Source organism: Nerophis ophidion, linkage group LG24 (assembly GCF_033978795.1).
Source record: "Nerophis ophidion isolate RoL-2023_Sa linkage group LG24, RoL_Noph_v1.0, whole genome shotgun sequence".
Classification (NCBI taxonomy): Eukaryota; Metazoa; Chordata; class Actinopteri; order Syngnathiformes; family Syngnathidae; genus Nerophis; species Nerophis ophidion.
This window is the reverse complement of record NC_084634.1, coordinates 23,700,671-23,717,433: the sequence shown is the minus strand read 5'-3', so window position 1 is coordinate 23,717,433 and position 16,763 is coordinate 23,700,671. Positions and strand designations below refer to the sequence as shown.

General features: G+C 38.3%; 1 protein-coding gene across 2 annotated transcripts in view; it reads left to right on the top strand.

Moving 5' to 3' along the window:
- Positions 1-16,763, top strand: part of rngtt (RNA guanylyltransferase and 5'-phosphatase) — a 295,667-nt gene that overhangs the window by 97,884 nt on the left and 181,020 nt on the right. Inside the window, exon 10 of one of the 2 annotated variants that reach the window (XM_061885873.1) lies at positions 2,253-2,324. The exons of the other annotated variant lie outside the window; for it this stretch is intronic. Within the exon in view, the coding sequence (XP_061741857.1) occupies positions 2,253-2,324 (72 nt within the window). The remainder of the gene's footprint in view (positions 1-2,252; positions 2,325-16,763) is intronic. 2 annotated transcript variants of the gene reach the window in all.

Sequence of the window (16,763 nt, the reverse complement as noted above, 5' to 3'; positions counted from 1 at the left end):
ATTAAGAGAAAAGCTCAATTGTAGTGCCTGCAAGCCTTACAAAAGCACATTTATCATTATAACAATATAACATATATATCCTTAAAATAAGCATTTTATTGATCCAAACATATTCTCATGCGCTTCTAAAAACGATACTGTCGTTTTGAGAAACACTTAAGCATTACCTATCCTGCAAACTTTTTTACAAAAGCACACGTTTAATGTAGAACTTGCTAAAATACATTAGTACAGTTAAATTTCGCTGTTTGACATGCAATATTTGATTCAAGAGTTAGAGGTTGGATCCATCCTTAATTTGGTGGTGTCGACACCAAAGACAATATCAGTAAGTGATTGATACAAGAATGATTATCTGTAGGTCATACAGTTGTCCCAATACCAATATTTTGGTATCTGTACCAAAATTTATTTAAATACTTTTCAATACTTTTTTTATATAAAGGGGACCACAAAAAATGGCATTATTGTCTTTATTTTAACAAAAAATCTTACAGTACATTAAACATATGTTTTATATTGAAATTGTGTCCATAAATAAAAATAGTGAACATATGAGACAACTTTTCTTTTACTAGTAAGGAAACAAGCAAAGGCTCCTAATTTAGCCGATGATGTATGCAGTAACATATTGTGTTATTAAGTGGTAGAAAGTGGATTATTAATCTACTTGTTCATTTACTGTTAATATCGCCTTACTTTTTAGTTTTAACATGTTCTACCTACACTTCTGTTAAAATATAATAATCACTTATTTTTCTGCCGTTTGATACTTTACATACATTTTGGATGATACCAGAAATTTGGGCATTGATCCGATACCAAGTAGTTAGGATCACACAATGGTCATAATTTAAGTCTCATGTGTCCAGGGACAAATCTCCTGAGTTTATAAACATAGTATACATTTACAATAAACGAAAAACGGTTTTGAGGTGCTTTAAAATATCAATCTAATCATAGTAGTATCGACTCAATACTCTCCTGTACTTATCATTTCGGTGGATGTTAGGTGTAGATCCACCAATGGCGTTTGTTTACATTGTGACACCGGTGAGCTACGGTGTGTAGTGAAGCATGTTTAGGTATTCCTCGTCCTGCAGGGATGATACTTGTAAGCAACGTACTTTATTTGTCGCCATGGAGACCAGGATTAATGATTTAGAAGTAGCTAAACCACTGCCGACTGCGGCTGGACGTTAGCTGCTGGCTATCTAGCCATGTCTTCTTTTTAGAGGCGGTACCGGTATACCGTACAACTCGAATAGGTCATTGTCTTTATTTTCTCAAATTCACTTTTTGCTTTGTTTTTGGGAATATTTACAAATTCAGAAAATGAGTCTCTGTAAACAAAAGGACATTGAAGACAATAGTTATTTCAAAGAGCAATAGATAGCAGTTTTTGCTTTTGTTTATTGATTCTATCCTATGGACTTTGTTTGGCTCAATACAGGAGAATAAGGAAGGAGTGTAAATATTGGGTTGATATTGTTAAACTGTCAATAGCACTGGTCAGAAATAAATTACACATTTTACAGTTAATACATGTGATTGATATTTGTATCAACCAACTCACCCCTGGATGATCGGTATTAATGACGCATAAATCCCTGATTGGAACATCCCCAGAACAAACTAGTCTGTATAGTACTCAATTACTAAAATAATCATTAGCTGCAGTCCCAAATAGATTTATTTTTAAGGAAGTGAAAGGGTCATCTCCTACCAATATGTTCAGTTTCTTATATGCAACCACCAACTGCAAACAGAAGTTACTACCCTTTAAATATTTGAAGTTCCTTGCAAAGCCTTTGGGGCAATGCCCATCTTTGTCGTCACTGCATGGTTGTGTAAGACTTTTGCACACCATCACCTGTCTGCTTGGCGTCATCCATCACTGATTCACCTGACTCTCAACTTGAGAGTGTTGCATAATTTATACTTTGTTCTATTCCTGCCTCACATTCCTTCATTGCTTGACCTGAGCCCACATGCACACACGCCCAATTCCTTGCTGTACTGTACATCTCTCCTAATGCCCATTGGCCACTCTGAACACACTTCGCCTTGGGAGAATGTGTGCGTCCCTTCCTGCTCCCAACGGGCACTGTCTTGCACAGATGTTTCATTTCTGAATTGTATACTGTATATATTCCGTACACACTGTCCATACATACACAGTTTTTTTACGAGTACACTACTCCATGCATTGCTGTGTCTTCACTGGACTGTTTTTGTCTTTACCTCTGCAGGAGATGATTATTGACAAGGTGAATGGCCAACCCGTCCCACGCTATTTGATATATGACATCATCAAATTCAATGTGAGTAGTGGTTCTTTTCTAAAATGTCAATTTATTTTAAGACTCGATAGATAGATACAAACCCCGTTTCCATATGAGTTGGGAAATTGTGTTAGATGTAAATATAAACGGAATACAATGATTTCAAAATCCTTTTCAACCCATATTCAATTGAATTCACTACAAAGACAAGATATTTGATGTTCAAACTCATATACTTAATTTTTTTTTTGCAAATAATAATTAACTTAGAATTTCATGGCTGCAACACATGCTAAAGTAGTTGGGAAAGGGCATGTTCACCACTGTGTTTCATCACATTTTCTTTTAACAACACTCAATAAACCTTTGGGAACTGAGGAAACTAATTGTTGAAGCTTTAAAAGTGGAATTCTTTCCCATTCTTGTTTTAAGTAGAGCTTCAGTCGTTCAACAGTCCGGGGTCTACGCTGTCGTATTTTACGCTTCATAATGCGCCACACATTTTCGATGGGAAACAGGAAATGTTACAAAGCACGCTGTTGTAACGTGCTGAATGTGGCTTGGCATTGTCTTGCTGAAATAAGCAGGGGCGTCCATAAAAAAGACGGCGCTTAGATGGCAGAATAGGTTGTTCCAAAACCTGTATGTACCTTTAAGCATTAATGAGACACACATGAGACTTCCCAGATGTGTAAGTTACCCATGCCTTGGGCACTAATGCACCTCCATACCATCACAGATGCTGGCTTTTGAACTTTGCGTAGATAATAGTCTGGATGGTTCGCTTCTATGTCGAATATTTCCAAAAACAATTTGAAATGTGGACTCGTCAAACCACAGAACACTTTTCCACTTTGCATCAGTCCATCTTAGATGATCTCGGGCCCAGAGAAGCCGGCCGTGTTTCTGGATGTTGATAAATGGCTTTCGCTTTGCATAGTAGAGCTTTAACTTGCACTTACAGATGTAGCGACAAACTTTATTTAGTGACAGTGGTTTTCTGAAGTGTTCCTGAGCCCATGTGGTGATATGCTCTAGAGCAGGGGTCGGGAACCTTTTTGGCAGAGAGAGCCAAGAAGCCAAATATTTAAAAATGTATTCCTGTAAGAGCCATATAACATTTTTTTTAACACTGAACACAACTAAACGCTTGCATTTTTAAATAAGACCAACATTTCTAGAGTATAATAAGTCTCTTATTCTTTGTAATAAAATTGTTATTCTGAAGCTAACTGTGTAGGGGGCGTGGCCTGTGGACCTGCAGCGAAACAGGGTGTGCCAGAACCGGCCTTGAAATCAGGACAGGTGCGTAGACGGCCCACCTGGGCCTTGTTATCTAATCACCTGTCGCTCTATTATAAGCAGCAGCCAGGAGGAGAGATGGGGTTGAGGCTGGAAAGCAACTGAGAGACTTATTGAAAAATAAAACAATATTGAAACCCTGAAACAGGCTCTCATGTCGGTGTTTGGTGGTCTGAAGAACCCCCATGAGGGAAAGCCACACACTAACCAATAACAAATATATAACTTCAGGTGTGGTAGGAAATAAATGGATGGATTAAAAATGCACAAGAATGTTTTATATTTTGAACATTATTTTTAACACTGTGATTACAAGTGGGATGATTTATAACTTATCGTGTCAAGCAATGTCAGCTAAGATTTACCTGAGAGCCGGATGCAATCATCAAAAGAGCCACATCTGGCTCTAGAGCCATAGGTTCCCTACTCCTGCTCTAGAGATTGATGTGGGTTTTTGATACAGTGCCGTCTGAGGGATCGAAGGTCACGGTCATTCAATGTTGGTTTCCGGCCATGCCGCTTACGTGGAGTGATTTCTCCAGATTCTCTGAACCTTTTGATGATATTATGGACCGTGAATGTTGAAATCCCTAAATTTCTTGATTGCACTTTGAGAAACGTTCTTAAACTGTTTGACTATTTGCTCACGCAGTTGTGGACAAAGGGGTGTACATCGCCCCATCCTTTCTTGTAAAAGACTGAGCATTTTTGGGGAAGCTGTTTTTATACCCAATCATGGCACCCACCTGTTCCCAATTAGCCTGCACACCTGTGGGATGTTCCAAACAAGTGTTTGATGAGCACTCCTCAACTTTATCAGTATGTATTGCCACCTTTCCCAACTTCTTTCTCACGTGTTGCTGGCATCAAATTCTAAAGTGAATGATTATTTGCAAAAAAAAAATGTTTATCATTTAGAACATCAAATATGTTGTCTTTGTAGCATATTTAACTGAATATGGGTTGAAAATGATTTGCAAATCATTGTATTCCGTTTATATTTACATCTAACACAATTTCCCAACTCATATGGAAACAGGGTTTGTAGATAGGTATTTATTGTTATTGCACAAGTACAACAAAAGTTTTTATTTCAGCACAAACCCGCACAAGATTAGACAAACAAACAGTGTACATGGTTACTGAACAAAAACGCTGATGGGTCGCCACAAGGCGCCCCGTAAAAGATGATGATAAAGGTAAAACACTAAGGAAGGATGAGTAAAAAAATACAATCTAGACTGGGATAGTAAGGGCGCCCAGTCTGGAGTGGGAAAAAAAACCTCCATAGCAAAGTACATATACATATTACAACGTACATCTCGAGATATCTAGCAACAGAGGGAAGGAAGTGCGGGGTCATGGTGGTAGGCCGCAGCTCTCAGGCGCTGACCATCCTTCCATCACCCCTATGGGATTTGCGTCAAGGGCGTTGGATTGGAGGGGGCGTGGGGTATATATGTGTGGCGTATATTTTTGTGGATGCATATTTGTGTGTAAGCCTGCAGTGTGTCTCTGTTCCGCGGCTTTGATCTTGTGCAGTCGCTAGTCCAAAGTCAACACCAACAGGTGTGTGTTCATGAGCGACAAGAAGGGAGTTTGTTGTGTCTTCGCTGCACTAAGATAGAATGTAACCTCTAAAGTCAATATAATAGAAATAAAGCACACTAGGTCAAACTGTTGCCATAATAAAAATGTTCCTAATTATACAAACAATGATTAGGTCCCATATTTACCCAAATACGAGACAACACTTCCTTTTCAACAGAGCATTTAGCAAATATATGAAGACAAAGTCAAAGATTTTATTTAAACCATGATTTTGATGTCATTGAAATTATGTTTCATTCATTGTATTTTATTAATCATATTTCTTAGCTGCTCCACAGTTGTTTGATGACTCGGCTTCATTGACTACCATTATCTTAAAATCAGCATCATAACCAACCTGACTAACAAACATTTGAGACACTTTTCCAAATTCTGTGTGAGCTTTTGTGTGTGAGTAACAGAAAAAAAGCTCACGCTTGCTTGGGCAGAAGTTGCTTGGTGTCCCTTATTTTTTGCATATATGAACTTGGGGGGGTTTCGATCTGTTATTCATGTATGATATCAGTTTGATATTAGTAAAAATATAAAAAAACATGTATCGGATGACAACGGTGTGCATCTAAAATCACCGATTTAACTTCCGATACAAGCAGTCCTGTTAGTTAACTGCCAAATGTCCCCCAATACACACACAAGTTCTATCTTTCCTCATATTGACTGGAAGTAATTTACAAAAGGAAAATATAGTACACTTTAGGTTACTAGAAGCGAGCAGCTACACAACAGCTGAGCACACAAGCTAAACGTATGTAAAAAAAAAAATGTCCTGAATTCAACAATATTGCAGTCTAAAACATTGACATTTGTCAATATAAACAAGTATCAAATAATTATAGTTGCATATGACTTACACATACAAAGTCTCCAAGGCAGAAGCGTAATAGAAAGCATCCAGTAAAAAACGTGTCTGGATAATTCAACTTCCTGCATCATTCACTTAATTTGATTATTAAATATTGAGACCACTCAATCTCACCAAAACTCAAATTAACACTCCACTTATAAAGATGTGAAATGTTTTTATACCTACCATTTTTCTCTGACTAATTTCACTTGATCAAACCTTTTCTAACATTCCACACTACAAAATGATTAAAGTATGTATTATAATTCCTGCTGAAATGAGTCAACACTCAAGATCGACTATTGATATTATATCTGAAGTGAAAAATTCACTTCAGATACAATAATTTGTATATCTATGTGTATCTTTGTCCTGACATTTTTTCCAGGAAAAAAAAAAAGGATTGTACCTACTTCATAAGAGACAGTACTGTATTATTTTAACATTCTTCAAAAATTTCGGTATTTAAATATATAGAATACGGTACTAAGTAACTTTATAGGAATAATGTGGTCTAAATATAGATTGGAGTTTTTTTTTTTTAATAAACTCTGCCGATCAAATGGTCAGACAGAAGAAACTATCCCAATTGACAGCAGGCCATGAGCACTGCGGTCTAGCAATAGACATATTCATTGATTGACCTACTTTGAACAAGGCAGAGAGAATTGTAGTTCAATGTGTATGGAATTTACATTGACTTGTCTGTCAATAGTCAAAGGTAACATCGATAATCCAGGAATTATGTTGGATGGTTTAGTTTCTGAATGTAAGTGTGAATGCTTGTCTGTCTATTTGGGCCCTGCAATGGGGTGCGAGTTGTGCAGTGTGTACGCTGCCTTTCGCCCAAGTGAAACCTTACAATGTATTATTAAATCAATAAAAACTGCTAGAAAATTTGATTAAATGTTATTTATTTTTACCAATTATGTAATATAAGCCCCAGCCCTCCCTTGACCCCGAAAGGGACAAGCGGTATGTGGATTCTTCCGAGGATGTCGTAGTCGAGACATTTTTGATTTAGGGCTATATACTGTAAATAAACATTGATTGATTGATTGATTGATTGATTGATAGAAAAATAATCGATGGATGGAATTAAATTGACGAGAATGACACATCCAATGTCCATCCATCCATCCATTTTCTACCGCTTGTCCCTTTTGGGGTGGTGGTGGTGGTGGGGGGGGGGGGGGTGCGGGATGCACTCTGGACAAGTACCCACCTCATCACAAGGCCAACACAGATAGACAGACAACATTCACACTCACATTCCCACTCTAAGGACAATTTGCCAATCAACCTATCCCCGGAAGTATGTCTTTGGAGGTGGGTGAATGTGGACACATCAAACGTCAGCGTTCAAATTCATTGACAGCTTGCTGCTGATCAGTTCCTCTGAATAGGTTCTGCATTATTCAACACGGCATAGTCTAGTCCAGCCTTCCTGCTAGGTTTCCTCAACTCCACCCTGTATGTTTTAACTAATTAGAATGCGATACTTACATTTATCAAGCTCCATACAGTTTAGTAAGAATTGTACCGCCTGTATGGTTCATCTTCTGTTGCCATATTTGGCTACGCTCAGTCTTTTCTGAACCATTTGGGACATAACAAGGCGGTTCACACGCCTCCAATCTGTATATTAATTCATCCCTCTCAACAAATCTGTATTCTGCTAACAGCACTCAGACAAGCATAGAAGCGAATGTGCTTACAATCAGCCACTTAGCAAGCCACTGCTCCCTTTCCGCAAAGAAAGCTGATAAATATCTCTGAGGATGAAACTGGGGGAGGTGACATTGACTGGTCAAGTCTCCCCTTTTTCCCCATCGATCACCTGAGCATGTGGCTGAGTGAAGACGCCGCTGTGACGGGACTGGCTTTTGTAAGATAAATGGCAGAGGTTTGCAGCTCTACATGACTCCCGCAAGCTGCTGCGACGTCGCTGTTGTATTGATCCTCGTTGGCCATTATTAGCCTTCTTCATTATCTGTGGAGGAGTGTCTCTTGGTACTCAGGCCTCATCCACAGAGTGTAGCTAGAGGGAGATAATACCATCTGCTCGGTTCCAAGACCTAATGCAACAACCAAGCTGTTTGCAGCAAAATAAGCAGAACCACAAAAGTGGGATCCTTTTAGTTACAATGTAATGGTCTCTGTGCCCTCTTGCTCGATCAGATCATTTAGTTTAATTGGTTAATTCATTTCCTTTTTTTGTTTACACTAGAACCTTGTTGCTATTATTATGCGTGATCCATAGAATGGTACCAAACTGCTTGGATTTACATAACGTCACGTCCGGCTCATTAAATATACAGTCGTCGTCAAAAGTTTATATACACTTGTGAAGGACATAATGTTGTGGCTGTCTTGAGTTCACAATCATTTCTACCACGCTTTTTTTTTTTTTGTGATAGAATGATTGGAGCACATACTTTTTTGTCACAAAAACATTCATGAAGTTTGGTTCTTTTGTGAATTTATTATGGGTCTACTGAAAATGTGACCAAATCTGCTGGGTCAAAATTATACGTACAGCAACATACATTATGTGTGGTACGCCAGCTGCACTGAAGCAGACAAACAGGCGATTCAGAGGGTCATAAAGTCTGCACAAAAATCATCGGCTGTCCCCTGCCCGCCCTGAAGGATTTACACAACTCCCGTTGCCTCAACAGAGCAAAAAACATTACCAAGGACAGCACATACCCTGGCTTCCACCTGTTGCTACCATCGGGCAGGCGCTACTGGTGCATCAGAGCCAGAACAAACAGGCTCAGATACAGCTTTTCCCAAAGCTGTCACCATGTTGAACTCTAACTTAAAATAATAATAATTCACCCCTATACAATATCATGCCCTAATACCCTACTGTGCAATACTACCCTTCGAGAGCAATACGTCCGGGACTGATTGTTATTTATTACTTTGGTACTCTTGTCTTGCTCTGTATATTGTACAGTATTTTGTATTTTGTACTTCTATAGTGTTTTGTATATTGTACAGGATTGTTTATTATTTTTATTGGATAGTAAGTAGTCTGTTTATTTCAATTGTTATTTTTTCCTTTTTACCTCTTATGTCATTTATTTCACCCCATATTTGTTTCCACTACCGCACCTTAAGTTGGAGTCTTTAATCTCGTTATATGCAAATATAATGACAATAAAGTTCATTCTATTCTATTCTATTCTATTATTTTGGTGATGTAAAAAAGTTACAATCAAATCAAATTAGCTTCATGACATGGCTTCTTAATGTCATGTGAGTGATTATGATTGACGACACCTGTTGACTTCTCTGAGCACATTTAAATAGACCTCATGTGATGCAGTCATTAGACTCGGTTACAAACGCGACAATGGGAAAGTCAAAGGAACTCAGCACAGATCTGAAAAAACAAATCATTGACTTGAACAAGTCAGGAAAGTCACTTGGAACCAAAGCAGCTCCAATCATTCTATCACAACAGCAACTGTGCAGACAATTGTTTGTAAGTAAAAAGTCCATGGCACAGCTTTGTCACTGCCACTATCAGGAAGAAAACGCAACTATCACCTGCTGCTGAGAGAAAATTGGTCCGGATGATCAAAAGTTAACCGAGTACCGCCAATAAGCAGGTGTGCAATGAATTGTAAGCTGCTGGAACACAGGTGTCAGTGTCCACAGTTAAGCGTGTTTTGCATCGCCATGGACTGAAAGTAGGGCTGGGCGATATTAGCTTTTATTAATATATCGGTATTTTTAAGCCATATCGCGATATACGATATATATCTCGATATTTTGCCTTAGCCTTGAGTGAACACCTGATGCATATAATCACAGCAGTATGATGATTCTATGTGTCTACATTAAAACATTGTTCATACTGCATTATTACATGCTCATTTTAAACTTTCATGCAAAGAGGGAAATCACAACTAAGTCAATTGACCAAAACTGTATTCATTAAATACTCTTCATTCTCTGGCGTGTGACTTTTTAAATTAAAGAACAAATTAGTAGTGCTGCTACCTTTTGTAGCAACACTTCTGCTACATACTTTGCCTATTGCTGTTGTCTGCTGAATATCTTCTCGCTTGAAGCCAAACCACCGCCAGATGATGGACCCTCTGCTGTTTTTTGGGGCATTAATTGTTCTTCCTCCATTTGTGATAAGTTTCGCACCTTCTCTCTCTTGTAATGTCACTCGCACCGCTCCGCACCACTTGCCTCAGCTAACGTTAGCCATGCGGCTACCTCTCTGCTCCGCGAGGGCGTATGACGCTACACGCGCGACAGTATGTGACGTATGTAAGAAGGTGGGCTTGTTTTACGTCTCTGTGAGAAGGAGAGACGAGAAAGAGGGAGAAACGCCTGTAGTGTAATGCCCGCAACTAAAATCAACTGCGTGTGAACGGATACTCGAATATTACGATATAGTCATTTTCTATATTGCACAGAAGCAATCCCGCGATATATCGTTTACATCGATATATCGCCCAGCCGTAACTGAAAGGCTACCATGCAAGAAGGAAGCCCTTGCTCCAGGAGCAACACCTTAAGGCTCGTCTCTAATTTGCTGCTGATCACATGGACAAAGATAAGACTTTCTGGAGAAAAGTTCTGTGGTCAGATAAAACAAAAATTGAGCTGTTTGGCCGCAATTCCCAGCAATATGTTTGGAGGAGAAAATATGAGGCCATTAATCCAAGGAACTCCATGCCTACGGTCAAGCATGGTGGTGGTAGTATTATGCTCTGGGCCTGTTTTGCTACCAATGGAACTGGTGCTTTACAGAAAGTAAATGGGACAATGAAAAAGGAGGATTACCTCCAAATTCTTCAAGACAACCTAAAATCATCAGCCCGTAGGTTGGGTCTTGGGCGCAGTTGGGTGTTCCAACTGGACAACGACCCCAAACACACGTCAAAGGTGGTAAGGGAATGACTAAATAAGACTAGAGTTAAGGTTTTAGAATGGCCTTTCCAAAGTCCTGACTTAAACCCCATTGAGAATATGTAGACAATGCTGAAAAAAGAAATCTATGTCAGAAAACCGACAAATTTAGCTGAACTGCACCAATTTTGTCAAGAGGAGTGGTCAAACATTCACCCAGAAGCTTGCCAAAAGCTTGTGGATGGCTACCAAAAGCACCCTTTTGCAGTGAAACTTACCAAGGGACATGTAACCAAATATTAACATTGCTGTATGTATACTTTTGACTCAGCAGAGTCCAATTGCTTTGACTGGGGAGTTTTTACAATTACCGTATTTCCTTGAAATGCCGCCGGGCATGTAATATGCGCTGGCTTGAACTACTGCCGGGTCAAACTTACTTCCCCAAATTTTTAGCGCATGCTTACTATTACCGCCAGGTCAAATTCGTGACGTCATGAGTGACGCTTCCTCTGTCGTCAATTTCGAAAGGGCGGAGGCAGCAGGGTCGGCAACCTTTACCACTCAAAGAGCCATTTTGACCCATTTGACAATGACTTCGGGAGCCGCAAAACTCTTTAAAAATGTATAATGAAATTACACAGTATAAAGAGTTTTTTTTGCTTGTACTATCGTGTAAACCAGGGGTCTTGTTCATCAGCCACACCGGTTAAACTGAAATTTCTGATATAAAACAACTTTAACATTCTTACTAATATGCGCCACACTCTGTGAACCCACACCAAACAAGAATGATAAACACATTTCTGGAGAACACCGGCTCTGTAACACACTATAAACACAACATAACAATAACCCAGAATGCAATGCATCCATGACCCCCCCACCTCCGTGCTTCGGTTGAGGCATGCGGGGTTGGATGCGCGGGGTGTATAATATAAGCAGTAAGAGTCATGGATTAATTGCATTCTGGGTAATTGTTATGTTGCGTTTATAATGTGTTACAGAGCTGATGTGCTCCAGAAATGTGTTTGTCATTCTTGTTTGGTGTGGGTTCACAGTGTGGCACATATTAGTAAGAGTATTAAACTTGTTTATATCACAACCTTCAGTGTAACTTGTATCACCCAGTATGCCTTCCAATCTCGTCCGTGTGACGATAGAAGGAGCGAAATGCATGCGTCAATTGTAGGTTATTCCAAGCCTTCAGTGCTGAAAATAATAACCATAATAACGTTTTTTTATATTAAATGTGCTCTTCGTGATGGTATCCTCACATCACACTCAATTTTTTACTGCATGCCATTGGTAAGTGCAGGGGTGAGAAGAGGTTTTGAATTAATTAGCGCCCCGGCGGCCATTCAAGGAAATACGGTACATATAATTTGTCAGTATTCTTAAATGTTTTTGGAACTTCAAATAAAAAATGTTTTCATATGTGAAAACACTACCCCAGGGTTAAGGAACCTATGGCTCTCGAGCCAGATGTGGCTCTGTTGATGACTGCATCTGATGACTGCATCTGGCTCTCAGATAAATCTTAGTTGACATTGGAAATCACAGTCTTAAAAATAACGTTGAAAATATAAAACATTCTCATGCGTTTCAATTCATCCATCCGTTTTCGACCGCACCTGTTCAAGAAGTCGTATTAATGGTAAGAAGTATTTTATTTGTTATTGGTTAGCTTCATAATAAAAATGTTATTAAAAAGAATAAGAAACTTATCATACTCTAAAAATGTTGGTCTTACTTAAAAAATATAAATATTATATGGCTCTCACGGAAATACATTTGAAAATATTTGGCTTTCATGGCTCTCTAGGCCAAAAAGGTTCCCGACCCCTGCTTTACCCGGAGGGCTATTTTCTTCAAATTGCATTTTTACAGAAATTTTAAGTAGGAAATGCCTTCCAAAGCACCTTGAAAAGTTTAACATTTCTTTAACTTCAGGGGGCGGTTTCCCCTAAACCCCAAAAGAGCCCACTTCACCCCTAGCTGATATTTTTCTATTTATGTATTTATTTTTTTACCTCATGGAAATTCCTTTTTAATATTTTTTTAGACAAATGTGTCAGAGTACATATGTTAACAGGACAGAAATTAAATATGGTCATGATTCAGTAATAGTTTGTTAAAAGAATATGTTGTCGGGTGTTAGTAGTCACTGTTTGTTTACATGGACACGTCCTCGCAAGACGCTAAATTAAATCATGATATGCACCTTACCCGAGAAAAAAAAATGCATATTAATCCGGGAGTGTCTTGATACCAATTTCCTTGACCCAGTCACACACAAAAAAATTGTAGACCTCAATTCTTTTCCAGGATTTCAACTGTTTTGTCGTGCAAACAGGCGTCTGGAGCATGAGATCGATGTGTCTGGGAACTCCAACGACGTATAATACTTGATATCACTTGACAAATCTTTTTTTGATGAAGTATAGGGATATGTTCCGTTGCATGGTTTGATTTTTTTGCTCGTGTCTGCTTTTATTGGAAAGAGCTCGGCCCTTTGCGTACTCAGAGGGTTAGCACGCTGCTTGATGCACAACAGACATCTTGGCTTGGTTGACCACCGCTTTTTTTCACTTCTGGAAATAAGTCACGTGATGGAATGCAAGCGATTGACATTAATACACATATTTTTTTCCAAAGAAAATTTTGCAAAACTACTCATTGATCCTGATTCCTGGTGAGTTGGTTCAATTCAAAATTGCTTCTCAATTGAACTCAATCCTCAATTCAAACCAATTATTACAATATACAATTTAGTATGCAAATTATAATTAAAAAAACCTGCTGAAGTATGATGTATCAATCAATCAATCAATCAATCAATGTTTATTTATATAGCCCCAAATCACAAATGTCTCAAAGGACTGCACAAATCATTACGACTACAACATCCTCGGAAGAACCCACAAGTGCAGTGAGTAAGCACAGAGATTGCCTAAAAACCTATTTTTTGAAAAGTTGATTCTTTAAATTAATTTGATTTTTGAAATTATGAATTGATTTAGAATTGGAATGAGTAAGAATCTCCGTTTGGATAGGAATCGATTTTTTTCCCCAGCACAAACTATGCAAAATACATGTTTTTTTTACACATGCAAATCAATAAATAGCTTCCAGTCAATTGAGGACATGGAGCCTAGACACATAGATGCGCTCAAAGTTTAGGAAATTCATTCAGTTAGGTACTAAAAACAGGGGCTGTGGGAAGAGTTCTGAACCTTATTTCAAAATAATAATGAAGCAGAGTCATCAAATAACTGTCCAGCAGCTAACCTATCCTTTTTTATATTTTCACTGTTTATAGTTAAATAAGGAAAGATAATTTTGTTTTTGTCTTGAAAATATTTTTTGCTAAAAATGGTCACCTTAGTTTTCTATTCATATAGGTGTCTTATATTAGATAAAGTGTAATATTTTTATCTGCGATAAATTACTGACGCAGTTAAATCATGTGAAAGCAATGTTCATCTAATTTGCTATGGCTATGGTACATGCATTTTTTAAAATGCTAAGCAATGTCATGCTTATAGGTATTTAAGACAAAGCTTTGTGTTATTACTATTTATTGTCATATCTTTTTTATTACATTATATCGGGCTGCACTTTCGACACCTCTGTTGGTTTACATATATTATTATGCCTTGCTGAATGCTGTAATTTTGTTTGAGGGATAGTTAAACTCTTATTAAATAAGGCTGAAAAAAAACTTCCAACTTAAGGTTGTTTATTCATAGTCTCCAAAATGAAGCTCTGTAAAACTAAGCACACAAAGGAAAGTACATAATTATACACATGAAGTACACATTCATATAAGAATCAAGTTAATTGCCAATATAGCCTGGTACAGACTAAGAAAAACAATGCAGCCATACAGGATAAAGATTACCACTAAAGCCACTAGCCTAATGCTAAAATACAATGGACGAGCACATTGGCAGGCTAACGAAAATTAGCCTTAGCCAATCGTATACAATTTCTACAATATAAACAATAAAACAAATGACATACAACTACAAATGCATTTCCACTTACAAAAAAATCCATTATTTTTAGAAAAAACATTTATTTATGGAAGTCCAAATTTATTCATGGTGGGCCGCCACAAACAAATGTATGTAAAACTTGACAGTCAATTTCATATAATAATGCATGGCCAGCAATGGCAAGAAAGCACACACCCTTTGAGTGTACATGTTATCTTATGATTGTTACGTTATGAATCCAAAACAATATGTAGCTCTATTTATCTTTTCTTTACATGGTAAAAAGGAAGTTTTAACCAGTTTTAAAACCAAAATAAAAAGGGTCTTATGTGACCAATGTTTTAAATTGCAAGGCCCATTTTTTTTTATTGTTGCAGGAACAGTAGATCAAGCTTTCACAGTATAAAAACATGTTGACTATAAGCTGTAAGTTTATATCTGTATACACAAAATATATTTTACCAACAGCAGAGAGGTTCCACAATAAAAACTTATATTGCGTTGGAGTAGATTGTGCAGCTGAACACAGGGTGTCCTCTGAGGAAAATCCGAGTTGAATATAAAACTCTTTATATATTAAGATTGTTCTGGAAATCTAGACTCGTAGAAATATACAGTGTTCAACACCATTGGGGAAAACCCGAATTACATTTCCAATTTTAGTGATGAAAACATAAAACAGCAGCAATAACAAATGACATAACAAGTCCTCCTGGAATATACGACATCAAAGAAAATTGGCTTGGAAATTCCAATAGAATACATGCTATTGCTGGTATGTGTGTGGCTGACTTATTTAGACGGTGTTAAGTTCGCTGGAGACCAACATGGCTCGTTTGAGATGTCATCAGCGATGTTAGCCGCAATTCATCCCAAAATATCACTGACAATCAAAACGGCTTCTGACTGTTTTTTTGCTGAAATTGCTTGCTGTGACGTCCTCTCTTTGAAAAAGGCTTAACTTGTGTTTCTACACCACCCAGGTGTTTAACATTTAATGTGCGCTATATATTTAGATTCTAGATGTACTCTGAATCTAACCACAACATCTTTTATGCAAGATTTATGTGACACGCTAAGATGTACGTTGGTTCTGCTATTTTCAATCTGTACAAAAGTTTAAAGTCCTAATACCAAGGTTGTAAGAGAAAAACAAAAGTTAAGTGTCTTTAGTTTTGGATAGAAGTTTTTTAGTTATGGTATACGTTTCATGCCTGCACTTTTCAATGGTACATTGGCCAAAGGAACTTTGTTCTATTTTCAGGTTGCGGCTATCAATTATTTAGAGCAATCCTTACTCCCTGTAACATTTGATGCTTGTCAGCTGCATTTGTTTTGGCGTGGACAGTCATTTGCAATCATCCACACTTACATCTTGCACTCTCCCGATGACACAACTGACAGATGGAGCTGAATGTGTGGGACATGATACCAGATTTTTCTCCTAGAATGCTTTGCATTTTGGTTTACACAGAGGTCCGGCATAGTTTCAGAACCCAAAGGAATATGTGGTATTTGTACCGCATCCACATTTACATTTTACAAGGAAACCCTTCACTTTGCCAGAACTGTTGGCGCTTTTACATATCGACACAGCGTCGCCAGCTTCTGGTGTGACATGCAAACGTACTTGTAATTCAGGGACGGTTGCTTTCAACACCACAGAGCAGGGGAAGTGTGTGTGTGTGTGTGTGTGTGTGTGTGTGTGTGTGTGTGTGTGTGTGTGTGTGTGCGTGTGCGTGTGCGTGTGCGTGTGCGTGTGCGTGTGCGTGTGCGTGTGCGTGTGCGTGTGCGTGTGCGTGTGCGTGTGCGTGTGCGTGTGCGTGTGCGTGTGCGTGC